This window comes from Martes martes, assembly GCF_963455335.1.
Source record: "Martes martes genome assembly, chromosome: 7".
Taxonomy (NCBI): domain Eukaryota; kingdom Metazoa; phylum Chordata; class Mammalia; order Carnivora; family Mustelidae; genus Martes; species Martes martes.
The window spans coordinates 106,968,450-106,996,002 of NC_137894.1; the positions used below are offsets into that span (position 1 = coordinate 106,968,450).

A 27,553-nucleotide genomic window follows, 5' to 3' on the forward strand; every position below is an offset into this window, starting at 1 on the left:
ATGGAGATAATCACCATGGTGAGCTAAATCAGATATCCTTTAAAAGCATATAGCAGGTAGTAAAAGGATTTAAGTTTTTTACCAAGTGTTTCATTTGGGTAGTCATTTGTTGGTCACTTAAATTTGGTTGAGTAATTAAGAGAAGGCGAGTGAGTCTGATGATAGTTCCTGATTAATCAAATTCTGATCAACTAGAGTAATAGTGACATTTAAACTTATATTCAGGTTTATCATGAGATCATTGGTCATCACACTTTTTTTTAGTGGTTTTACTTGAACCAGATGGGAATCTGATTGTACTACCATCCCTTCCTCTCACCTGCCAATTCAGAGGAGAAAGAAGTGAGGATGTTAGAGCCAGTGGGGCGATGGGGGGGGAAACAACTGGATCTTCCTCCCCATACTTGGGAACTCTGGTATATGTATAAAATAGATTTTGAAAACATTTATTATTGGACATTTTGTTTCTAAGTTCAAATCTAAAGCATTCACTTAAAGTTAATGAGAACAATGAGGCATTTCTAATGCACATAAAAATTGAAGTTGCAGGCTGTTTGACACTGTTACCTTTTCATGGTGGCCTCAGTCTAATTTATTTTCATGGATTTTAAAAATTACACAGCATTAAGAAAATCCTGATTTCCATAGATCACTAGTTATAAGTAGTAATAGTTTTTTTTTTTAAGATTTTATTTATTTATTTGACAGACAGAGATCACAAGTAGGCAGAGAGGCAGGCAGAGAGAGAGAGGAGGAAGCAGGAAGCAGGAAGCAGGCTCCCTGCTGAGATGAGGGGCTCGATCCCAGGACCCTGGGATCATGACCTGAGCCGAAGACAGAGGCTTTAACCCACTGATCCACCAAGGCGCCCCAAGTAGTAATAATTTTTAATAGCTCACCTTAAATCTCAAGGTACTTACGTTAAATTGATCTAGGTGCTTGAATTGAATAGTTTGTATCAAAGTTCAGTTACAATAGTAATATTCACATTCCTTATTGTATAAAATTTAGATAAAGGACACAAACATAAGTGCTAAAACTTACATTATCACTGGTGTATAATACAACTGTTATCCACTTGTTACACAACTGAGTAGGAGCATGTGCTGAGAACCCTGCCTGTTTTTTGTTTTGTTTTGTTTTGAGAATATTGCTTCTGTGATTGAATCTTGCAGTTCTGCAGATGATTTGAAGGGAGGAGAGATGTGAGGTAGATAGGTATAATTATGCTTTATTCATAGGCTGTAAGGAGGATTAAGTGAAATAATGCTGGCAGAGTCCTTACCATACCACTTGCTAAGTGCTCAGTAAATGGTAATGGCTATTTTCAACATTTAATAAATAATCAACTTAACAGAATTAGGTTGAGGGTCCTAGGAGAACAGCTGAGTATTTGAAGTAGAAACAGCATTCTTGCTTAAGATTAAAAAACAGTCGAAGAGTAAACAAAGATTTAGGAGTAAAGGAAACTGTGTTCAAGTCCTGTCTGCTACATAATGGCTGTTTTTAACCTGCTGTATAATCTCCTCTGTAAGAAGGGATAATATTTAAACCTATTTACAATTTATGAGAAAACTAGTTACCTTGTACTAGGTAGCATTTAACACATAGTAGGTTTTAATAAACAATGGCTATTAAAGAAGAACCTAAGGACAGAACCAGGTTTAGCCTTGTTTGCCTCCAGCTGGGTCAGGAGGAGTAGATGTTGGAGGAAAATGTCTCTGCTTGGTGTGACTTAGGAATATCTTTCTGACTGACTTTATTCTTGGAAGAGTTCCCTAAAGGTATGTCATTGTTTTGACACCTTTATTAATCTTTATTAACTGTTTCTTTCAATTACTGTAGTGCCACATCTTTTTTTCATCTATACTCCTGCCTTTATTTGGTACCTGTTTTGCCAGTAATAGATGAGGGGCTGCTAAGGGAAGAAGCAACCTGAAAATGGTAACTTATTATAGCGACTAATATAAATACCTATAGCTTTCAGTCAGTATTGCTCACGTAGGGTAGGGGATTGGAAAATGTTGGAGTCAAAAGAAACTTGAGTCAAAACCTGCTTAACAGCTTCCTGTTTTCAAGTTAATATGTACAACTTTAGTTTCTCTAGACTTAGTGGCGATTTTTTTATATTGAGACTACTTCAGAATGGCTGTGAGGTTACAGCCTTAGAGGCGTAGGCTACTTTTAAGATTTTGGCTACAACAAAAGCATCCTCTCCAATTTGATATTCCAGGGAGGAAATACCTGTTTCAGAAAGGTGTAAAGCTTCATCTTAGACTTCTTGTGAGAGTTCCCTATGTCTTCAGTAATCCGAAATTTGTATAGCTGTATTTTACATTCTTACTTATACATTCATTTAATAGACAGATCTCTATATAATTTGATTTACATGGCATCTTTAAATTGTTCCATGAAAAGCAGAAAAATGAAAGTTAGTGTTATCCAGGCAAAGGCAAACTAACATATAAATTTTCTCTTTTTCTCTCCTCCTCCTCTTCTGTTAAATAGGATAAGTTCTGAACGTCGAAAAGAAAAGTCTAGAGATGCAGCTAGATCTCGGCGAAGTAAAGAGTCCGAAGTGTTTTATGAGCTTGCTCATCAGTTGCCACTCCCCCATAATGTGAGCTCTCATCTTGATAAGGCTTCTGTTATGAGGCTTACCATCAGCTATTTGCGTGTAAGGAAACTTCTGGATGCTGGTGAGTTGTTTTACAAAAGTGTAATAGGCCTAAAAATTAGAAATTAGAAGTAATTAGAAGATGGTCATAACTAAGCCCTTCTTTTATGTGATTTTTATTACCTGCTTTTAAAGCTTCAGTAAGGAATTTTTAAGATACTGGCCTTTTTCCCCTCTTCTCTTGCCCTACCTTCCTCCCTGTCCTCCTTTTAATAACATGACCTTTCTTTCTCTTTTCAGTGGTTTGCTTGTTGTGTTACTTTAAATAATCATTAAAACAGCTGGCAAATCTAATTATAATTTTTAAATAAAGTATCAGATATTTATTAAAATGTCTAAATATCATTTAAGTATAACTTTTAAGTTAATTATTTTTCTTTTCTTGTGCTCTTTTTAGGTGATTTAGATATTGAAGATGAAATGAAAGCTCAGATGAATTGTTTTTATTTGAAAGCCCTGGATGGTTTTGTTATGGTACTTACAGATGATGGTGACATGATTTACATTTCTGATAATGTGAACAAATACATGGGATTGACTCAGGTAAAATACCCACATATTAAGAGGCCTTCTTTATGTTTTTTATGATTTTTTGATATAGATCTAATTTTCTTAATGTGTTTACAGTTTGAGCTAACTGGACACAGTGTGTTTGATTTTACTCATCCATGTGACCATGAGGAAATGAGAGAAATGCTTACACACAGAAATGGTAAGAAGAGAAGTCTGTTGTTTGATTTAATATGACAGGTGGTTTTACATAATAAGATACTGTTACTAATATTTAAATTTTGCTGTTGCATTAACCTAAGGCTCAAAACATCATTGCATGTTTAATAAAATGTTGCTCTGTTCTCTGTGAAATCTACATTATTCTATTATTTAGAAATTTCATAAAAACAACAAAAAATTTTTTTAAAGCCCACCTAATTCCATGAATAATTATATAGATATAATACCACATAAAATGAAAAGTAAATAAAAAATCAGGCCCTTCAAAGAAGTCAATTTATAACCTACAACTTTTAAGCCAGGGGAAGTCATAATCAAATAATAAGATTTTAGATAGTGATTACACTTGAGGTACCAGCGTGTGTTCAGGGATTCTGAAGGACAAAGGTAAAGAAAAGAGAAAGTTCACCAGATTTTTAGGAGCCTAATACTTGCTTATTTGACCTCAGGATGTTCACAATTATTTAAGACTATGTAGTGGAATGACCAAGTATTAACTACGGATGCCCCATGTTAGCAACAATAAAAAAGATTCGCAAAGACCTCTTAACTCTTAGGAATGAATTGTTAAAAATAAGTCTCTAAGGTTTTTGGAAAGTACCTCTTGAATTACAAAAACTTGATAACTAAAGAAAGCCTCTTCACACCTGTGCTGTCTTAAACAAAGTGTACCAATAATTTATAAAGTTACCATGATGAAAAGTTGTCATTGTTCTCTGTAGCTCTCCAATTTAAGTGGATGTTTATTTGCTTCTGTATTAAACAAACTCAAGTTCATAGCACTTTTTGGATATTTTTATGGTTTTCTTTTTCATCTCATTTCATTTTGATAATAGTTAACCTCTGTTGAGAGATTACTGTGTCAGAACACTGTTCTCTGCCTACTGTTGCTTTAACTTCTTTTTTCCTCATAACACCCTATGAAGTTACTATTTCTATTTTACTGAGGAAACTGAGGCACAGAGTTATTAAGTAACTTACCCAAGATTACTTGGTTAGTAAATAGCATAGCAGAATGTAGATTAAGCTCAGGTGGATGGGCTTGAGTTTACACTCATTAGTAGTACTCTGGAGATCTTTCATGTTCACCAACTCTCACTACATGCTGTGGCCACTTTTGACCTTGCCAGTAGCAGCCCTCTTCTGCTTTTTAATTTCATACTTTGTGTTTCCTGTGAACTTGGAAAGCAAATGTATAATTTTTAGAATTTTGTATAAAGGAAGAGTAAATACACTTCACACAGGGACCTAAATGGGCTGTCAATTTAGTTTAATATAGGACTTATAGTGTTTAGACTGAGGTGTGTACTGGCTGTTCAGTGCTAGACTATGAATGGCTGGATATTACGAAATTTTGTTTGGATTTGGTAATGATGTTAATGCATTATTCTAAATCAAATATATTATTACATAATAGAGTTTAGATGTATGTTTTTAAACAAAATTTTTCTATATTTTTTTGAACATGGTTTTTTAAAGCACCTGAACTTATTTAAAATTACTCCTAATGTAATGAATGTTTGATGTTTTGTTGAGAAACAAAAATGCACATTTCACTTATAGAAAACGGGGGCTGCTTCAGTGTAATTTCAGTGAAATGCTAAGAACAAGTGGTGTGTTTATACAACATAGTTTTAGTGTCTGCCTTCAGCTCAGGTCATGATCCCGGCGTTCTGGGATGAGCCCCGCATCAAGCTCCCTACTCAGTGAGGAGCCTGCTTCTCCCTTTGCTCCTATCTGCCGTTCTGCCTGCTTGTGCGCGCGCTCTCTCTCTCTTTCTATCTCTTTCTCTCAAATACATAAGTAAAATATTTAAAGAAAAAAAATCGTGTTTCTTTTCTACTTGGCACTTTTCTTTTAATATGCTAGCCTTAAAATCTCCAGATCTTTTTTCTTTTTAAGTTTCTCTTCTACCCACCTACTTCCATCAGTTTTCAGTTTTTTATAGATTCTAGCTCTTAGTGTGTCTTTTGTCATCCTTTTCACTTCTGCTACTGCTCAGCCTCTGATTACCATCATTGTATTTCAGTTCTTTTTTTTTTTTTTTAAGATTTTATTTATTTATTTGACAGACAGAGATCACAAGCAGGCAGAGAGGCAGGCAGAGGGAGAGGGAGAAGCAGGCTCCCTGCTGAGCGGAGAGCCCAATGTGGGGCTTGATCCCAGGACCCTGGGATCATGACCTGAGCTGAAGGCAGAGGCTTTAACCCACAGAGCCACCCAGGCGCCCCTCTAATACATCATATATATTGCTTCTAGATTAATGTATTTTAAGTTCCTGATTGTGCTTCCCATCTCAGAATTTTTTAGAAGCTCCATGTTGTATATTTAAGGCTGAATTCCTCATTAAGCCATCCAAAGTCCTAATCTTCCCTTTCTTTTTCATTACTCTTCTGCTTGTACTTCATATTGCAGTAGCCTGAACTATCTACTGTTCTCCAAACATGTGTTCTTCATTCCGTACCTCTGTGCTTTTCATTTTTTTCCTTTCACCATTTTTTAGTTCTATAAGGATTGGAATGGGAGTGAATAGACCTGATTTTATTTCACTCTAATTTTGCTTTGAAAAGCCATTTAGTATTTTATTCTGTTTTGTTTTTTCCTCTAGTAACAAAAGTAGAAATAATGTCATGCCTGCTTTACAGGAAGATTTAAAAAATCAAAAATGTAAAAAAATGAAATATAAAAATGCTATTTGCTTTGAAAAGAAAGTTGCTATTTTAAAAGTTCTGTAAATAGAGCGCTCAAAGGTTTGGAGGAGTTAGCTGAAGTTCTTATTCTGGGGTGGGCTTGTAAACTGATAGCACAATTATAAGGCAAATTTATACCACATTTATATTTCTGTGTAATTTTGCCAACTTCACTGGCTTGGATGTGAAATGATTAACCGTTAGCTGAAACCGGGGAATCATTAGAGTTGTCACCCCCAGTCATTGATTGAAGCATGTTAGGTCCCTTGTACGTGTTGGAGTGTGAATTGCTGTTCATGCTGAGACTTTCAATTAAAAATAGTACCTAGGTTCTACTCTTATTGTGACAGATTTAAATGTTTAATTATGTTTTTAAATTTTATTTTATGCTTTCATTCATTAGGCCTTGTGAAAAAGGGTAAAGAGCAGAATACACAGCGAAGCTTTTTTCTCAGAATGAAGTGTACCCTAACTAGCCGGGGGAGAACTATGAACATAAAGTCAGCAACTTGGAAGGTAAGTAAAAATGATTTGTAAGTGGTAATACACATCTCAATACTGCCAGTACTTAAGATAGCATTAGAACTGTGAGGGAAAACTCAGAGTTGTTCGTTGACGTTTGCAGAGTTACCATCCAAAACTAGTAATTTTTCAGTTTGAGGCATGAACTTAAATTATGTGAATTGCCACACTCGTGTACCAAGCTAACTTCATCATTTGGCTTTGCCGCCCACTGAGTATTTGAATTTTGATAGAACTTAATTTTCTGTTTATTGTTGTTACATTTCTTTGCTCAGTGTTGAAACAGTCATCAAAGCAAGAAATAACAAAATAATAAACAGCCACTATGACCAGATGAATGAAAAATTAGCCCAGATTTGTCTGGAAGAAATTTTTTAAAGAGTAATTTATGGTACCTGAGTCATGAGTGGTGTTACAGGGGAAACATTTATTGATTTCAAAGATACGGTTAATCTACTAATGCCAGTAAGTTTAGCAAAGCTTCCTTGCTATGTCACACTTCAGCTGATTATCTCTGCATTTTTTAATAGCATTTTTATATTTTTTTAAAGAACTACTTTGTTTTCTTTGTACACAGGTACTTCACTGCACAGGCCACATTCATGTCTACGATACTAATAGTAACCAGTCTCAGTGTGGGTATAAGAAACCACCTATGACGTGCTTGGTGCTGATTTGTGAACCCATTCCTCATCCATCAAATATTGAAATTCCTTTAGATAGCAAGACTTTTCTCAGTCGTCACAGTCTGGATATGAAATTTTCTTACTGTGATGAAAGGTAAATGATATATAAGATATAGTTTGAAATTTTAATTAGTCCCTGGCATTTTTTTTTTTTTTTACTGTTCACTATAATAAAGACTGTATGCTTCTTTCCACTAAGTTGAATACAGTGATACATTGTAGAACTCAGTAGTCTTACATTAACTTTATAGATGAATTCAGCCACATTTATTGAACACTTACTATGCACTACGAATATTTTACCAGGGTGTTTTCCAGAAATCACAATGTTTAGGTCTTTTTCCTTTCTAATGTATTTAAAAAAATAAATGTATTTCAAAGACATAATGTGTAATTTGAGGAAGAATAGATTGCTTTTGGTTATGGACTAGAGAGGAAAGTGTTTTATCATCTCCTCACCCTACATATTGCCCATGATTCCTATTGCCATTTTCCAAATTTATGTCCATAACTATTTTTAATTGCCAATTTGATATTTTTATCTTGATATTCTTCTGTATTAATAAACTGATTATTTCTATGACTGAACTATACCACCATTCTTCCAAACAACAACTTTAAAAATTGCTTTTCCTTTTAAAATGCTAGCATGCTTAGTATACCACTGTAGACACACAACTCCTGCAAAAATCTGGAATTTATCCTTAACTTTTATTTTCATTATATGTACTCAGTTTTTCTCTAAATCTTACAGATTTACTATGTTACATATATCTCTTCATCCATTCCCTCCTTCCCACCCTTACTCTACTGCCACTGAATTCTTCAGCTCATTATTGGAACCTTTGGCTCAAATTTTTGCCATAATCTCCTAAGCTGTCTCTCTGCCAGCAGATGTATGTAGGTCTTTTAATCTCTCATTCACATTCTCAAAAAATGGACTTCCTAATGTAAAAATTAGATCCGGTCATATTACAGTTGAAAATGCCTCAGTTGCTTCCCTTCATCTTTACACAGAACAAACTTCGGTTTATAACAATTAGAGGAGGGCAGGAGATTTTTCTTTATCAAAAGATGTGCTGAAAAGCTAAAAGAAAAATAGACCTCCACAATAAAACCCAAACTGATTAGCATGACCAACAAAGATATTTATGACCTGACCCCAGCCCGCTTGTCTAAATTACTGAAGAATTAAGAGGTGATTCCTCTGGTGTGGCCCCCTACATCCTACAGCTGGAGAGCACCACATGCTGACTCCCTGTCTTAGTGCCTTTACACACATTTTCCCATTCTGCACTGAAGTTTTCTTCAGTTGCTAACACGTATTTACTTTTCAAGAGCCATCTACTCCTCTGTGGAGCTTTCCTTTTTCCTTCAAGAAACTATACTATTCTTTGTGCATACATCTGTTATAACATTTTTTCTACTCTTAACAATTATTTGCTTGTTTGTCCCATTTTTAGTGTACGACTGTGTAACACAGTAGCTGAAGGCATAGATTCCATAGCCAGGCTACTAAATCCTGACTTTGCTGACTGTATCCAGATGATCTTGGGCATATTAGTTTTTCTTTTTGAGCATCATTTCTTCATCTTTTGGTAGGGTCAACTTAAAGGCTGTATGAGAAAACAAATTTTAAACACTTAGTCATAAAGTATAGGAATCCCCCCTCCCCACTGTACAAGGAAAGGTGACAGAACTCTGGCTTTAAAATCACATAATCCTGGCTTCAGTCCTAGCTTGCAGCTCTGATACTTACAGTGGGGCCTTGGTATGTGAACTTAACTATTTCAAATTTATGATCCTTACCTGTTAAATAAGGGTAATATTTTGAAAGGCTGTTGCCAGGATTAAAGGAGTTTGTTGTGTGTCTTATACACATAGTGAATGCTTTATTTACCACTGGTGTCAGCTATTAGAAAAATGAAGATAGGAAAGCTAGTAAGTATTTTATGGCGTTTATTGCCATTATTCATGTGAATATATGATAGGTCAGAGATACCTGTATTTTTTTGAGGAATTATTTTTTATTTTTTGAACTCAGTAGCAAAGTATAGAAGTAAATTGGGAAGAAAGGCAAGTGGTGGAGCTAGAATGAGAACTGAGAAAAGGAGTGACATTTCTCTTTGGTTATATCAGAAAACTGGAAAATGATCATGACAGAGGAGTAAAGACTGCCTGCTTATAGATCAACCAAGTAAGGTTTTGAGTTTGACCAGGGGATTATTGTTTTCTGGTTAGAGCTCTTTCTAGGAACTTCTCATATCTAAAACCTAAGAACTGAGACCTAGAAAAATTTTTGCCTGATTTTGAGAAAATCTAATATATCAAACTTCTGGCATTCAGAATCTCTCTCCCCAGACACTTAATATTTACTGTACTAATTTCCACGTGTAGTCATTATACACATTTATTTGAGCATCTACAAGTTCATGGCAAAGTAGAAATGAAGAGCAATAGTTCTTACACTCAGGACACTTAAAATGAATAATACGCTACATAGTTGCTTTAGATCACAGGTTCCTAGTCCCTTAAGAACACTTTTTGGTAAGATTTTTCTGGATCACTCCCCTTTCTGGTACAGAATATAAGCTATGCAATATTCCAAAGTTAAATAAAATTGACTTTCTAGGAAAATATGCTGTTTATATTTTAACATCTTATATCCCTCAGTGATAGACATATCTTAACTCAGATTGAGAAGTACTGACTAGACACCTAATTAAACAAGAGCTTCTTAACATGAAAATACAAAGCCTTCATTGATCTGGTTACTTCTATAGCCTCATCTCTCCTCACCTGCCCCCCCCCCCCAACTCTTCCTTGTTTACACGCTGTCAGGCATTTCTCATCTCCGGAGGTCTTTGCTTCTGGTATGCCTACCTGAAATAGTTTTGCTTGCCCTGCTTCTCTACTGTGTTCATCTCATTAAGTCTCCTAAATTGTCCCTCACCCCACTATTTCTTATGGATAAGGGTAGTTCCTCTGACTCCTGCAACAGCCTTCATTACACTTACCACATTATTTCATAAGTAATAATGGTAATTGTTCCAGAAGATTAGCTACATATTGAGTTTTGACCTTGTATTTTTACACCTAGAACAATGCCAGGCATACTTAAGTGTATAAAGATTTAAATAATGGAAGTTTTTTTAATTCAATGGGAATTTTATTTAAATAACCTATATAAGACCGATTAAAATTATTTTTAGAGTATAACTTAAAGAACTAGGACTTTTTTATAAGACGTTTTCCTTTGTAATGCTGCCATCTAGTGCAGATGTGTTTAGGGATATCCCTTTGTAAAGAAGTCTGGATTTTAGCTTGGTTTGGTTTAATTTGTTCTTTTACAAACCATTTTCTATTTACCTATTTTTATTTTGGAGTAAATTATATGAGAGATCTTGCCTTAAAGTGTGACAACACAAAGAGTATTACTTTCTATACATTTCTTAGAAGGATATCGTCCATGTATGTTTTTCATAGTTTTTTTGGACACAGTGCCTTAAGTAACTTTTGCTTACACCTTGGTTAGAAAGTCCTTTAAATTCTAAAGTCTGAGAAATTGGAAACTTTAACTAATGTTTTGCTCTCAGGAAAAAGAGAACATTTCTGTTTAGTATGGTGCTAAGAAGACAGCATTCTCTTTCATATGAAATGCATTCCATTTCAGACTGGTTATACAAAGTAATAAGATCTAATCTCTGTCCTAAAAGAGTTCCCCGGAAACCAAATGGGGTAACTGAATTACTTTCTATTCCATTTTTAGTTTGGTATCATTTTTTCATCTGAAATGAATTCCTATAATTTTGTATTATTTAAAAAAACTAAGAGCATCTTCTAAAACCAACTAACATATAATTCTTAAGTTCCCATTTAGTGGTTAGTGATATTAAAATTCTGTAGTAAATATTGTTTCCACAAAGTGAAGCCTTGCCTAAGGGGACTGTTAAAGAATCTGGTTTTATGGTAAACAAATGTTACGGATTTAATCTTATATTTCAAATTAAATGTCAGTGACTACACCTTTATAACTTTTATCATTTAATTTAGTACTACTTTCTATTTATGAATCCCCTGTCTTTTTACCAAACGTAAGTACTGTGAAATGTGATGAAAATAGGGGGCACCTGGGTGATGCAGTGGGTTGAGTATCTAACCCTTGGTTTCTGCTCAGGTCATGACCTCGGAGGTGTGGGATCTGGCCCCCATGTCAGACTCTGTGTGCACGCTCTTTCTCTTTTTCTCTCTCTCTCTCAAATAAGTAAATCTTAAAAAAAAAAAAAGGTAACACGCTTGGGTGAAGGGCATAAAAGGGTCAAGGAGCACCTGGGTGGCTCAGTGGGTTAAGCCTCTGCCTTTGGCTCAGGTCATGATCCCAGGGTCCTGGGATCGAGCCCCACATCGGGCTCTCCGCTCAGCAGGGAGCCTGCTTCCTTCTCTCTCTCTGCCTGCCTCTCTGCCTACTTGTGATCTCTGTCTGTCAAATAAATAAATAAAATCTTTAAAAAAAAAAAAGGGTCAAGTAGCAGGATGAACCCAGAGGACTTACTAAAGTGCATGGTGCTGCATTTAGTTAACTGTAGAGTTACTAAAGGTGAGATGTGAATTTATTCTAAGCCAAGAAGGATGCTCTTCATGCATGTCATTACTTTGGAGAAGCAGAATTTTTACACTTAATTTCTTTTTTTCTCTTCTTACATTTTTTACTTAACAGAATTACTGAATTGATGGGATATGAGCCAGAAGAACTTTTGGGCCGCTCAATTTATGAATATTATCATGCTTTGGACTCTGACCATCTGACCAAAACTCATCATGATAGTAAGTACAGTGGAAGAACTACAGATATTCTAATTATTTAACTCTTGCAATCTTTTTACCATTTAGCCATATATCTTTTTGGTTAAAATTAACTAGTCTTCCTAGACTAAAAATCTTTTTTTTTTTTAAGTTTGGGGATTGAATTTACAAACCTGAGATTAAGACCTGAGCTGAGCTGAAGAATCAGATGCTTAATCAACTAAGCCACCCAGGCGCCTCTCCTAGACCAAATGTCTTTTTTTTTTTTTAAGGTTTTATTTATTTATTTGAAAAAGACTGCAAGAGAGTGCAGGAGCAAGGGGACTTAGGCCGGGGGAGGGGAGAAGCAGGCTCCCTGCTCACAGGATACTGGCACCCAAGCTGAAGGCAGATGCTTAACCAAGTGAGCCACCCAGGTACCCCTTCTACACTAAATGTCTTAATAGAACTCTTCATAAGGGATTTTGACCATTAAGTCTATGTTTTGTATTATAACCAGTACTAGTTAAGATTGAATCATTTAATGATATATAAAACTACCTTGGGGGGCGCCTGGGTGGCTCAGTGGGTTAAAGCCTCTGCCTTCGGCTCAAGGTCATGATCCCAGCATCCTGGGATTGAGCCCCACATTGGGCCCTCTGCTCAGCAGGGAGCCTGCTTCCCTTCCTCTCTCTCTGCCTGCCTCTCTGCCTATCTGTGATCTCTGTCTGTCAAATAAATAAATAAATAAATCTTTAAAAAAACAACAACAACTACCTTGGGGGGCACCTGGGTGGCTCAGTGGGTTAAAGCCTCTGCCTTCAGCTCAGGTCATGATCCCAGGGTCCTGGGATCAATCCCCACGTCGGGCTCACTGCTCTGCAGAGAGCCTGCTTCCTCCTCTCTCTCCCTGCCTGCCTCTCTGCCTACTTGTGATCTCTGTCTGTCAAATAAATAAACAAAATCTTTAAAAAACAAAAAACAAACTACCTTGGTATTTTAAATACAAAGACTAAAAAAAGATCATAGAATATTATAGCATCATTTTCAGAATTTATACAAGTATTCAGACCAGTTTGGCACATGGAAGGTACTCAAGAAAATAATTGTTCAGTGCAGTGACTTAATGAATGTGATCAATGTCATGTACAAACGGTAACCAGTACCCTTGATATAAGATACAATTCTGTTTTACTCATGAATGTTATTTAAAGATCCATAGTAAGTAAGACTTTGAAATCTCACTTGCCTGTTTAATCTATACCTAAACATGACTTCCCAATGTGATTGGGAATACCTGAATGTCGCTGAGTTGGTATGATTAGCCTGGGACCGCAGAATGAGCCCAAGTTGGCAGTCAGGACCCCAATCCTCGTGATAATGTCATCGTTACTATTTATCTAGTACTTTCTCCCAAATCGGTAAGAGACTAAGGTCACCTAAATTGCCAAAAGATTTCAGCATGGTATCAGTTGAGATTCAGGTATGCCAGCCCAGCTATTATGAAGCATCGTTAATTCTCTGGAAACCTCAGTAGAAATACTGCAGTGCTACTTGCTTGAATGCTCTCTGTAAAATCAAGATTATTCATTTCCTACTCTTTCTGATACTTTCAACATGTAAGTCATTAAAGGAATTTTAGTCACTGCTGTCCCTCATTCCTGGCTTTCATTTTATTTACCATGAAGATTGGCAGGAAAGGAGTTTATTTGGGGGGTTAGAAAAATGAAATGAGTATATCTTTGGCTATGCCAGAGCTTTTTCTCTGTCAGTTTAAACAGTTAAATTGATTCCATTAAAATAAACATCTTTCTTGAAATAATGACCAACATTCAGCATGCATTCATTTGACTGAAAATTCAAAGTTACTTTTCCTTTCCTTTCCACTCCTAGTGTTTACTAAAGGACAAGTCACCACAGGACAGTACAGGATGCTTGCCAAAAGAGGTGGATATGTCTGGGTTGAAACTCAAGCAACTGTCATATATAACACTAAGAACTCTCAACCACAGTGCATTGTATGTGTAAATTATGTTGTGAGGTAAGCTTGGAAAGTGAATACTTTGGGGAACAAGTCATTACTTTTTTGGATAATCTGTTCTTTTATAGGAAGGAAAGATTATAAATGTTAACTGAATTTTATCTCCACATTTCTACCTAATTATGGTTTTCAGTACTCTGAACTGAGCTATTCTACAGTGATTTTACTATTATCTGTAGCTATCTCTTCCCATCCTTTTCATTCCCATTTTTAAAAAAGACCTTGAAAAAAAGTTTGTTTTAGTTGTGTATCTATCAGCATATACTATCTCAAGTAACTATGTTATTTTTGTAGAAGAATCCTGGCCTTAGAATAGTTAGATTTGTGTCATAGTCATTATTAGCTCCATGATCTTGGGAAATTTTCATTTCTTTGAATTTAACCCATATAGGAGAGATGATAATAACTTAACTCAGAAGGTTGTAATGAGGATTAGATGAAATCCTATATAAGGTGATTGTAAAAGGCTGTATAATGTGGCACATGGCTCTTGTATATTCATGAACTCTTCTTTTAGTTGATTGGCTTGGGAATATTAAGGATATCATAAGCCAGTCTTTCATTTGATCTACTTCAGGTGACTGCTCCCTTCTAGTCCATCTTCTAGATTACCACCATAGTGAGTTTACTTGCATAAATATCTGATCATCTCGTTTTCCTTAGAATGGTTTTAAAGATCTTTTTTATTACCCCCAAGATAAATCATGACTTACTTGCATAGCATCATTTCTTGTCATTTTCAATACTCCCATGCTTTCACAGTTTCTATCGTTTTTCTAAAACTATGGCCACCTCTCTTAGGAAGACTTTGGTCATTTGTTTTCACTTCTGCCACTTCTGACCCCATCCTTTAATGTTGCTGTTGTAGTTTTTTTCATACTTTAATGTTTTAACATTAGTGCCAAAGAGTTCTCTTGTGGCTTTGCCATTATATAAGAATCACCCACTTGGAATATCCTTCTTTTCACCCTACCCCATCTGCCAAAAAAGCCTACTTGAGCCAGAGTTTCAGCTTGTTGGCTTCTCTGTGAAGCAGACTTTCTCTATTTTAGCATTTACCACTTTGTTTTTTAATTGTTTGAACATCTACTTCACATTGGGTTATAAACTTATAAACATTGGGTTAGGTATTTTAAACTTTGTATCCTTGGTTCATTTCACTTAGTGAACACTTAAATATTTGTTGATTAAAGGGACAATAAAATTCACATTTAAGTTAAACACAAAATGGATCTATTCATCATCCCTTTTCAACTCTATCCTGCAGGTGTTATCACGATATCGTTTTCTTACCACCAAGGAAAATATGGCAACCTTCTTAGAAAGGCCTTGGGTGTTTATCTATCCTTATATTCTAGAACTATCCTTAGGTCATGCCTCATAAATCAGTCCCAAAGAGTTCTTCTGTGCCAGTTCCATTCCATGTGAATCAGCCCCAAAATAGTGAAGATCTCTTTGTGCCCTTTATATACTTGACTATTAACATTTCTTTGTCACCATGACTCTTTCCAAAGGGATAGCTGAAGTTTCTTAATTGGTCAGTATTTGAACTATCTTGTATTTTTTTTTAAGTGTTTTTTTTTTAAGTGTTTATTTCATATTGGTATTTTAAACCCTAAATGTGACCAAGTATGCAAGAGAAATTAGGATAAGGCATCTTAAAATGTTCCTTTTCATAAAGCAGAATTTTAAGGGATAGGGTTATTTCAGAGACCGTCCCTCCCATATTGTGTCAATGCTCTGTAAGAATTACTAATCTCTCTCTTTTGACAGTGGTATTATTCAGCACGACTTGATTTTCTCCCTTCAACAAACAGAATGTGTCCTCAAACCAGTTGAATCTTCAGATATGAAAATGACTCAGCTATTCACCAAAGTTGAATCAGAAGATACAAGTAGTCTCTTTGATAAACTTAAGAAGGAACCTGATGCTTTAACTTTGCTGGCCCCAGCTGCTGGAGACACAATCATATCTTTAGATTTCGGCAGCAATGGTGGGTCTTTAGTTATTCTTCTGATTGACTAAAGACTGTCTGTTGCTACAAGCCCATTTTAACAGAACTTTGACATGTTTTTGTTGGTATCATTTGGACATCATAGTCTTACGTATTTTGTTTTTCAAAGTCTTTTTCAAAGTATTTGTGTAAATATTTTTGCTCCTGTAATTTCTCAGCATTCCTGCTTCTGTCACAGTGTTGGAAGTTGTGCTTCAAAGGGTTCTTGGGTATTTCTTCTTCCCACTTTAATGTTTCCCAGTTACTCTATTTCTATATCCTATTGCCATATTTTCTCCACAATGTAGAAGTTATATTGCAGTAAGTGTAGTTCATTAAAAGATAAAAACCAGTCATACCATAATATCAAACATTGAAAATAAAAACTGTAATTTTCAAAGTTGGTGTAATTTTAATGAATAGAAGGTATGAAAAGTTGGAATTGTAGGGCTCTTATGCTCTATAAATATAATAGGAACTGTCAATAGTAGATTGGAAAGATAACAGACTTAATTATACTTATTATATGTGTAAACTTCCTGATTAAGGAAAATTTGGTAACATTTTTTTAATGAATTAGACCTTTTGTAAAAGGGGGCATACATTTCTGTATATGTTGAAATCTAGGTATTCTTTAAATTGACTAATAATTTTTTTCCCTATAGACACAGAAACTGATGACCAACAACTTGAGGAAGTTCCATTGTATAATGATGTAATGCTCCCCTCATCCAATGAAAAATTACAGAATATAAATTTGGCAATGTCTCCATTACCTGCTTCTGAAACTCCAAAGCCACTTCGAAGTAGTGCTGACCCTGCACTCAATCAAGAAGTTGCGTTAAAATTAGAGCCAAATCCAGAGTCACTGGAACTGTCTTTTACTATGCCCCAGATTCAAGATCAGCCAGCTAGTCCTTCTGATGGAAGCACTAGACAAAGTTCACCTGAGGTAGGTTCATGATAAAAGAAGAGGATAACTCACATTTTAATGTTCAGGAATGTATTTATAAAATGAATACCAAAAGTCTTGAATTTAGACATCCACAGATAATTATGTGTGTGTCTATCATTTACTCCAGGCCCATTGTTACTGTCCTTTGAGTTGGAGGATTGTCAAGTAGCAAAAGGCTTATTTTAGTGAAGCTTAAAAGGGAAAGGACCCTAAGCTATTTATTTGCGTAATTTAGCCCAGTTTCCATCACTGTTCTGGATTAGCATAACATGAAAATACCAAGTTCTTACACAGAGTAAATACCTAATAACTATTTTTTATTCAAGTTCTGTCTTGGTAATAATTTTTCTATAAAGACAGTGAAAATAGTCCAGGGCTAGACTGAGGCCAAGACTAAAGATGTCACATAGAGCTTTGTTTTTAAATCTAGAATGATTCCATTTCAGAGCCTCTTAGGTTTAAAACTATGCTCAGGAGTAGGGCAACTCAGACTTGAATATTATGACCTGTGAGGCATACGTAGGTCGTAGAAAGTGGTGAATAATTTTACATTAAATATTTATCAGTTGAGACTGGCAGGCAAAGAGTAGGAGATTTGACATCTCACAGCCTTCTGGAGAATATTCTGTGCTGTAGTTGCTCTGCTTTACCCAGCATAAAAATCTATTGATTCTTTTCTTTTTTGTTTGTTTGTTTTTTTTTTTAATCTAACAAAGATGTTAAAATGAAGGAAACAAAAGTTTATGCTTAGACTATATATTTACAGTTTTCTGGTTAGAATCCTTGCTCAGAACTCCTAAAATAGTACTGCATTCATTAAGGTGAAGGCAAGTAAAAGAACTTAAGTCTCCACACCCAAAATATATGTGAGATTTTTAGGTACATCTACGGAAGTGTGGCTTCTCAGAACAAAGGAAGATTTCCAGTGAGTGTATCATACCTAATTATTGGCCAGTTAGGTACCATGTGGGAGTTGAATTATAAGAGAGTTTTTTCTTCAGAAGAAACAGACAGATGTATCTTTTAGTCCTAGTTTTATAAATGATGTTGTTACACAGTCAGAAATGTATATATTGGCAAAATTAGTTAAAAATGTAAGCTCAGAAGTTTAACTTCTCACTAGTTAGATAAAATGTGATGGAAGACACAGACTTTATTGTGTATTCTCTGAGGCGTGATTTGAGAATTCTGACAATTAGCAAAATATATGCATGTTTCCTCAGGGAAAAGTAAACACATTGAATTCCTTTTACAGCCTAACAGTCCCAGTGAATATTGTTTTGATGTGGATAGTGATATGGTCAATGAATTTAAGCTGGAATTGGTAGAGAAACTTTTTGCTGAAGACACAGAAGCAAAGAATCCATTTTCCACCCAGGTATAGGAACTTGTTTATTATATTTTCTATCAAAGTTTATTAATTTTTAGTTTGAAGTGATTTTGGGTTTAACTTGTGTTTCCTTGTTGCTTTAAAGGACACTGATTTAGACCTGGAGATGTTAGCGCCTTATATCCCAATGGATGATGACTTCCAGTTACGTTCCTTCGATCAGCTGTCACCACTGGAAAGCAGTTCTACAAGCCCTCAAAGTGCAAGCACAATTACAGTATTCCAGCCGACTCAAATGCAGGAACCTCCTATTACCACTACCAGTACCACTGCTACCACTGATGAATTAAAAACAGTGACAAAAGATGGTATAGAAGACATTAAAATATTGATTGCATCCCCATCTCCTACCCACGTACCTAAAGTAACTACTAGTACCACAACATCACCTTACAGTGATACTGGAAGTCGGACAGCCTCACCAAACAGGGCAGGAAAAGGAGTCATAGAACAGACAGAAAAATCTCATCCAAGAAGCCCTAATGTGTTATCTGTCACTTTGAGTCAAAGGTATTTACATATAACATTCAAGTTATAGTTCTTTTATTATTTTTGAGAAAGTATGTGTGGTGGTAACTTATTTCTAAACATAGCTAACTTTTGGTAAATATACTTTAAGAACATTAAATTGACACACAAAATTCTGGTAAAACAAGCACTCAAAAAAATGTTTCTAAATTGTGTATTTTTTAAAAACAACCACATCACCAATCCAAAATATAGGAGTTAGAAAGGTCTTCCAGTACCTTTTAAAAATATAACGTAGCCAGTAAGTTCTTAACTGTGCAAAATTGGCCCAGTTTCTTGTAGTTGTTTAAATCAGACTAGTTAACTATCCTCATTGTTTTTGTCTCTGAGTTATTTTAAAGCTTACCTGAATAAAAGACCTTCCAACTTAAGGGTATTTCCAATTCCCCATTTCAAATTGAGCCCGATAGTCTTCAGTCCTCAGTATTCAATACAGGTATTTACAAGCCTTTTTTTAAAATTTATGTGTAATTGCTTTTATTTTTCATGACATATTAATAGAACATTAGCTATATTATAGGTTAAATTAGTGTTTAAGAGCTATAACAGCAATCTAAGCATGATTTATTATGTTGCTTTTATGGAGTTAGTTTGAGCAAATACCTGTATACCACCCAAACTTTAATAATTTCTGTATATAATTTTTATAGTGGGATTTGATACTTTAAATTTGAGGCTGTACTCAAGAGGAAATAAGTTTTAGCTAATCAGTGGGGCAGTATGAAGAGGAAAGAAACAATTCCTTTTCTACTGTGCCTTGACTGAGCCAAATAACAATAGCAAGAAAAAAAGCACTGCCATAACAAGAATTTATGGCTTTTTTTCTCTTGCCCTTCATCACTATTTTGACATAGAATGCTAGGAGGAACCTTTTCCCAGAACTAGGAAAAGATCTTGGGGCTTTAGATTAACAAAAAAACTTTTTTTAATGTAATGTTTATATTACTTTATAAATTAGTATGTCACCAACTGACTTTCGACTGAGTTCCTTAAGACAGTGACAGTGTTTTAGACATTTGAGTGGTGCTAATACTTAGTACAGTATGTAACGTGTGGTACTTCTCAGTAAATGGTTATTAGATGGATGGATGAATGAATATAGTTATAGAATTGGCAGTGACCTTGAATTTATAGTTTACTGTTAGCTACAGAGGACTATGGGATGTTCAGTTTTCTGAACAGCTGTGTACCTGTCAAAAGCATAGTGTAACATCTAGTCACTTTAGTAGGTTTTTTTCACATTAGTTCCAAAATACTATACACTAAACACTTCTAAGAAATGAACTTATCTTGAAGAAATAGTCTTTCTCTTTACTGCTACTAAAATGGTCTTTACATGACAGTAATACTTCATAAAGATAAGGTATTTATATAGGAATTTTAAAACCTCCCTATCTATATCGTGAAGGTTTTATAGACTTTTTAAAAATAGAAACAAAACCGCATGTAGGAGAGCAATTTGAATAATGCTTATCCATACGGTACCTAACTATATGGAACAGAGCAAGGAGCCATTGTGATTGTGTATGGACTGGGGGGAGGAGTTCTTGTAAAGACAAAACATAACAGAATTCATGTGCCTGATGCATAAAACAGTTCTTCACTATTTAATATTAATTTTAAGTGCAGATAGTTCAGGTTTGATAACCAGATCAATACTGAGGACAAAGTGGCTTAATGGGAAAGATTACTGGGAGAGAAGTGAGTATCAGGAGATCTAGAATGTACTTCCATATCTGCAACTAACTAGGTAACTTGCTTAAGGTCCCATTGCTAACAAGCTTCAGGTCTCATTTATAAAATGGGTGTTATATACCTCCTTATCTTGGAGATGGGCATGATGCTAAAATGAACTAATGACATGCAATGTTCTATAAACAAAAACACTATACAAATGTGAAATTAATCTTGTATTCCTGTAGTCCCAATAATATCTGTATTATACTGGGTGAAATGGAGAGTCAATATTTCACTTTAACCTACAAAAATATCAATTTAATTTTGTTCAGATCTATTTTATAAATAGGTATTGCATATTTTAAGAATTTTGTTTCAAAAATTGAGCTTTGACTTTTAAGATGATAAACTTCAGTAATCAGGAAAGTTCTCGTACATAAAACATTATATTTCTTAATTTTGGCAAATAGGCATTATATATTTTCAAAAAGTTAGTTGGATATTTTAAAAATAATAGTAAAGCAACCATATTTTTTTTTCCAGAACCACCATTCCTGAGGAAGAACTAAATCCAAAGATACTAGCTTTGCAGAATGCTCAGAGAAAGCGAAAAATAGAACATGATGGTTCACTTTTTCAAGCAGTAGGAATTGTAAGTGTGAAAGTACATGTTTGTTTTTCTGTTCTAGCTAATGTGCCATGTATAAGTAATTCATTTCTTCCAAATACAAGAGTTGTATTTTCAGAGGTTAAATATTGTTTCTTCTACTTTGTATACACTACTTCATAGAAATAAATTGAATGAATACAATCTCGTAAAAATTCCCAACAATACAGATGAATTTTAAGTAAAAAGTGAATTTCTTCACTCTCACCACCAGTCTTGTTCTCTTCCCTTTCAGCTACTTTCCCATCTTTACCCCAAAAAACAGTAGTTAATGTTAAATCAGGGATTGTGTAATCCATACTGATATTTTCAGATCATATTAACTAGAAAGCATTTACAGAAACAATTGCCATAGTGAGTGGCAAATGATTTTATCGTAGTATTAAGAGAAAAATAATTTAGGGCCATTATTTAAGAAATCTGCCTACATACTGTTATTAAACTGATTTCAGAGTTTTTGATTTTATAAAAATTCAACATAGTAAAATTGAAATAACTTTACTGTTTTTAGGGAACATTATTACAGCAGCCAGACGATCGTGCAACTACTACGTCACTTTCTTGGAAACGCGTAAAAGGATGCAAATCTAGCGAACACAGTGGAATGGAGCAAAAGACAATTATTTTAATACCTTCTGGTTAGTTTATTCTTTTTACCCTTGAACATCCCACAGAGAATTAAAATATATGAAACTTTATTTAGAAGGTTTACTCTCAGTGAGAGTGATTTTCGTTCTTTAGCATCATTAAAAGTAATGTTAGCATTTTATCTACTGGTGGTAATGGAGGAATAGCTATTTCAAGATGGAACTTTTAATTTTTAGTTACTATATTTTATATATCTGTGTCTTTATCTAGCAATATTAAATAGAAGCTGAAACTTGTACATTTTTATGCCTTTTTCAAAACTGATTTATCACTCCTTTGTGCCATCATGTCCTTTAAATGCTTCTGACAGAGCACCAGTAACACTTTATTGCACTTGCTTGTTTACATAGCTGTGGTTTTGCTCTAAAACCACAGACTAAACCATGGATTAAAGACCCAGAGCTTATTTGCTTCAGTTTCCTGCAAAATCTATAGCATAGTGAATGTTCAGTAATATTCATTGACTAGGTGAATGAATACTTAGGCATGTCTTTGTTTTTCAGATTTAGCATGTAGACTGCTGGGGCAATCAATGGATGAGAGTGGATTACCACAACTGACCAGTTATGATTGTGAAGTTAATGCTCCTATACAAGGCAGCAGAAACCTACTGCAGGGTGAAGAATTACTCAGAGCTTTGGATCAAGTTAACTGAGCTTTTTCATAATCTCATTCCTTTTTTTGGACACTGGTGGCTCATTACCTAAAGCAGTCTATTTATATTTTCTATATCTAATTTTAGAAGCCTGGCTACAATACTGCACAAACTTGGTTAGTTCAGTCTTGATCCCCTTTCTACTTCATTTACATTAATGCTCTTTTTTAGTACATTCTTTAACGCCAGATCACAGACAGCACATTTTCACAGTTCGGTATTTAAACCATTACATTGCAGTAGCATCATTTTTAAAATGCACCTTTTTATTTATTTATTTTGGGCTAGGGAGTTTTGTCCCTTATCGAATTATTTTTAATAAGATACCAATATAATTTTTTTGAAGGAGGCAGTAACCTTTCATCATGATCAGTTTGAAAAATTTTTACTCAGTTTTTTCACATTTTACATAAATAATGATTTGCCAGCAGTACATGGTAGCCACAATTGCACAATATATTTTCTTAAAAAAATACCAGCAGTTACTCATGCAATATATTCTGCATTTATAAAACTAGTTTTTAAGAAGAAATTTTTTTTTTGGCCTATGAAATTGTTAAACCTGGAACATGACTTTGTTAATCATATAATAATGATTCTTAAATGCTTGTATGGTTTATTATTTAAATGGGTAAAGCCATTTACATGATATAGAAAGATATGCATATATCTGGAAGGTATGTGACATTTATTTGGATAAAATTCTCAATTCAGAGAAATGATCTGATGTTTCTGTAGTCACTTTGCCAGCTCAAAAGAAAACAATATCCTATCTGTAGTTGTGGAAGTTTATGCTAATATTGTGTAATTGATATTAAACCTAAATGTTCTGCCCACCCTGTTGGTATAAAGATATTTTGAGCAGATTGTGAACACGAAAAAAATCATGCTTTGTTAGCAAAATTGCCTAGTATGTTAATTTGCTCAAAATTTGATGTTTGGTTTTATGCACTTTGTCGCTATTAACATCCTTCTGTTTTCATATAGATTCCAATAATTGAGTAATTTTAGAAGCATTATTTTAGAAATATATAGTTGTCACAGTAAACATCTTGTTTTTCTATGTGCATTGTACAAATTTTTCATTCCTTTTGCTTTTTGTGGTTGGATCTAACACTAACTGTATTGTTTTGTTACATCAAATAAACATCTTCTGTGGACCAGGCCCCCTTTGATCAACTTTTATTGTAAAATATTTGCTTCAAGTGCCTCCAACTCATAAAATTGATTACAAACAACTTAATTATCTTATGAAAATTACGTAAATAATTATTTCTATTTATCACTTTAATGTATACTCTGTCCCTAAATGTCAAGTAAAAGCAAACTATAATGTTCCACTGTAAAAAAATAACGCTTTTAGAAAAGAAATTTGTCATTTTTTAAAGTTATGAACCTATTAAAGTCAAGTCAATTTTAATGCTTTAATCCCAGGTGAATGGGATGAGTGAAACAAATCCTGAACATTATAGTTACATAATGTTGTAAGGGCTAGAAGTGCCTTTAAAGATTTCCAATCTATTCCCATTTCATAGATGAAGAAATGTAGACCTCAAATGATAATTGACTTGTCTAAGTTTTCAAGGTAATAAATGATACACCAAAGATTTAAACTTAGGTCTTCTGACTCTAATCTGAAACTAGAACAAGCCTTGCATTTTTTTGTTTTAATGATACTGTATATGTTTTTAAAATAACTTTACTCATTTTTTCCTATATTTTGTTTATAGAATAGCTATCTTTCCTTTCTGATTACAAAAGTAATACATTCTCACTTAAAAAAAAAAAAGCACAAAAAGATGAAAAATCACTGTGAACCTCTGCACCTAGAAGTAACAGCAAATGATTTTTACGGATAAATTACATAGGCAGTGCCAGAGCCTTAGGTCCTGATGTTACAAGAACAAAATAATCCTGAACAAAATGAACTAAGCCCCAGATCTTAGGTGGCTCTTCTTCTCTTAGACTGAAAAAAATGTTAATTGTAATAACATGAAAATGTGGGAACAAAAATTTGTAATATAAAGACTTACTCCAAGATTTTGGGGGCACATGTTTACTTCACTGTAAATACTACAATCCAAAGCACATCTGCATTTCATTACATATAGTATAGAGATGGAATGTTAGAATAAAATAGTTGCTTAATATTTTCAGGTCAAAATAGCAAAAATTCTTGCTTATTTTGGTAGCAAATTAGCTCTAGTTGAAAACTAGAAATTTATAGTTTTCAAATATTAATAAGTGGTCAGATTATGTAATGACGAGGAGAAAATGACTTAAGAGCAATGATTTAGAAGAGAAAACCACTTTAAAGGACCATAGGACTGGAAGAAAATAAGTACCCACCTCTTGGTCATTCACAACCCCTGGAGCGTTTGAAGCTGTTGGAAATAAAAAACCAGCCCTTTCTTCCCAGTATTTGTGCCCTCTCTCTGAGACTGTCACTTATTACTTTATAATGCCTTTCTCTGGGGGCACCTGGGTGGCTCAGTGGGTTAAAGCCTCTGCCTCCGGCTCAGGTCATGATCCCAGAGTTCTGGGATCGAGCCCCACATCAGGCTCTCTGTTCAGCAGGGAGCCTGCTTCCTCCTCTCTCTCTGCCTGCCTCTCTGCCTACTTGCGATCTCTATCTGTCAAATAAATAAATAAAATCTATAATGCCTTTCTCTGAAGTATAACCCTCTAGTTGCTCTAACAACTAGAATTCTGCAATAGCTTTTCTCTCCTTCCTATGCGTGCCTATCAGTTTCCCACTTTTCTGGTGCCGCTGTGAGTATTATTTTAACACCTGAACAAAGTATGGCAAGGGAGTTTAGTGTATTTTGTTCTTTTGTTCTAAGCCCTACCTTTAGCTCTGGAACTAAGAAGAGTTCCACAGACAGCTTACCACAGCTAAGTACAATGGCTTTTAGATTATGAGTTTAAAATGAATCTGACATCTATTAGGTATTATGTTAGACTTTGTGCTGAGCATTTTGCATGTTATCTCTCAATCTTCAAAAAAACACTTGTGAATTTATCTCATTTTATAAGTAAGGAAACAGTTTTGGAGAGGTAGCTCAAGGTTCAAAGCATCTGAGCTGGCCGTCAGTGACTCCAAAGCCCATGGTGCGGAATACCGTAGGGTGTCAGCCAGTTCAGTAGAACATACCCTTTTCCCTGTTAACTGTTTAAATAGCAAACGGGTGGGGTGAGGGCAATGGAATCAGAGAGAACAAATAGGGTACATCCTAAGTGAGAAATGGCAAGACATGAAATGAGTAAAAATGGTGTTCTAAAGCGCTATTGAATTTTGAGTCTGATCTAGAGATTTAGGTGTCTGGTAATGGAAAACATTAGCTCACAGGTAAAAGAGGTGATATATGGAAAGCCCATTAATGAACTATAAAAGGTTATACCAATGTATGATATAGTTCTTTTGGGCTATTCGACTTAATGGCATAATAGACATGTTTATTTTCTTTAAAGTCTGTATAACTTTGCAACTACCACTCCAAATAGCTCTTTCCCCCTACAACCTCTAAAATACAGAAAAGATGAACTTAAAGTTACTGGCTTTGCAAAAACTTAAACACTTAGATTCTAAAAGTCGAGATTTCTAATGTAGCAACATCAGAAAAAAGATGCAAAGAATATGGAATCTTTTTTTTTTTTAAGGATTTTGGTTAAATAAAACCTTTGCCAATATTGTCAACTGGAAACAACAAAAGTGTAACGGAAAAAATCTTTTACTCAGGTTTGGTTTTTTTTTTTTTTAGGTCTGCCACTAACCACTTTACTCGTATTTCATCCCTTAAAATAGCGCTGAACCTGTTGTCCCTGATCGTTTTACAGATCGTTGTTCGATCTGTAGAATTTGATACGAAACAGTCTCCCTGTACTATAAAAGCTATACCTTACCACAAACCCTCCTGTCAAACGCCTTCTGGAGCTTTGTTGTGTTCACACCTTTCAGAGGTCTGGACATAATTTTCTTACCTGTAGTGGACGGTTTTATCCAAGAAGCTGCCCAGACACCCGATCTCCTTATTTAATTTCTTTTATTCCCTTTTCTCGGCTCCATGATCCGGGACGGAGAGGAAAGACAGGTGCCTGAGAGCAGCACTGATCAGACAGACCCCTCAGCGGGGAAAATAACAAGCGGAAGGGACCGGCCACCCCCTTCTATCCCTAGTGCCGCTGGTACTACACGGTAAGGATGAGAAACACAACCCGCTGGCAGAAACTTCCCCAAACCCCGCCTGCCCCGCTGCAGGCCCCGCCCCGGTACGTGCTCGGGCGCAGCACCGCAGCCCCGGCCCCCGCCCTCGTCTCCCAGGCGGGGTTCGATCGGTGGGGGTGTTGCTCCGGCGCCCGCCTACGTGTGAGAGCTCATGTGGGAGGTGCGGGCCCCTCCCGGCCTCTGGCGGGCCGGGCGGGGTGCGCTAGTGGTCAGCAGTGCCCTTTGTCTCCGCTGATATGTCCAATTGTGATGCCTGGCCCTTGCCCAAACCTTCCTTGGGATGAGCGGGTTGGGAGATTCAGGGCATAGAGACTCAATGTGTTGCTGTGGAGCTGTCTGCGGAACTCCCAAATATTTGGGGGTGGGTAGCTGTGCTTTATGGAATAGAAAAATGTCTGAGGTCTCCTAACAGATTGGAGCTTGCTTAACATTATAACAGGTTTTAAAAAATTAGTCATCTATTAATCTGGTCAGAAATAGAGGACTCTTTCGGTTATTTAGATATATTTCTCATAAAGCACTCAAAGATTTAGTTAATTTTAAATAAAGCACTTTGAGATATCCCTGATAAAGTTAATTGGAACTTTAGCTGCCCCAGGTGTTTCGTTTTGCTTTGCTTTGCTTTTTGTTTGTCCTGTTTTTTGAATATTGTGTGCCAGCATCCTATTGAGGCCAGCTATTGAG

The 27,553-nt window shown here is 35.3% G+C and overlaps 1 protein-coding gene across 1 annotated transcript in view; it reads left to right on the forward strand.

The window, feature by feature from the left end:
- HIF1A (hypoxia inducible factor 1 subunit alpha) overlaps positions 1 to 23,809 on the forward strand; it is a 41,706-nt gene extending 17,897 nt beyond the window's left edge. The window contains exons 2-15 of the mRNA XM_080809110.1: positions 2,509 to 2,699; positions 3,075 to 3,220; positions 3,305 to 3,389; positions 6,503 to 6,615; positions 7,199 to 7,401; positions 12,025 to 12,131; positions 13,983 to 14,130; positions 15,904 to 16,124; positions 16,790 to 17,076; positions 18,335 to 18,457; positions 18,555 to 18,979; positions 21,218 to 21,326; positions 21,853 to 21,979; positions 22,493 to 23,809. Of these exons, the coding sequence (XP_080665236.1) occupies positions 2,509 to 2,699; positions 3,075 to 3,220; positions 3,305 to 3,389; positions 6,503 to 6,615; positions 7,199 to 7,401; positions 12,025 to 12,131; positions 13,983 to 14,130; positions 15,904 to 16,124; positions 16,790 to 17,076; positions 18,335 to 18,457; positions 18,555 to 18,979; positions 21,218 to 21,326; positions 21,853 to 21,979; positions 22,493 to 22,644 (2,437 nt within the window). The 3' untranslated portion in view covers positions 22,645 to 23,809. The remainder of the gene's footprint in view (positions 1 to 2,508; positions 2,700 to 3,074; positions 3,221 to 3,304; positions 3,390 to 6,502; positions 6,616 to 7,198; positions 7,402 to 12,024; positions 12,132 to 13,982; positions 14,131 to 15,903; positions 16,125 to 16,789; positions 17,077 to 18,334; positions 18,458 to 18,554; positions 18,980 to 21,217; positions 21,327 to 21,852; positions 21,980 to 22,492) is intronic.
- Positions 23,810 to 27,553: the final 3,744 nt, after the last annotated feature.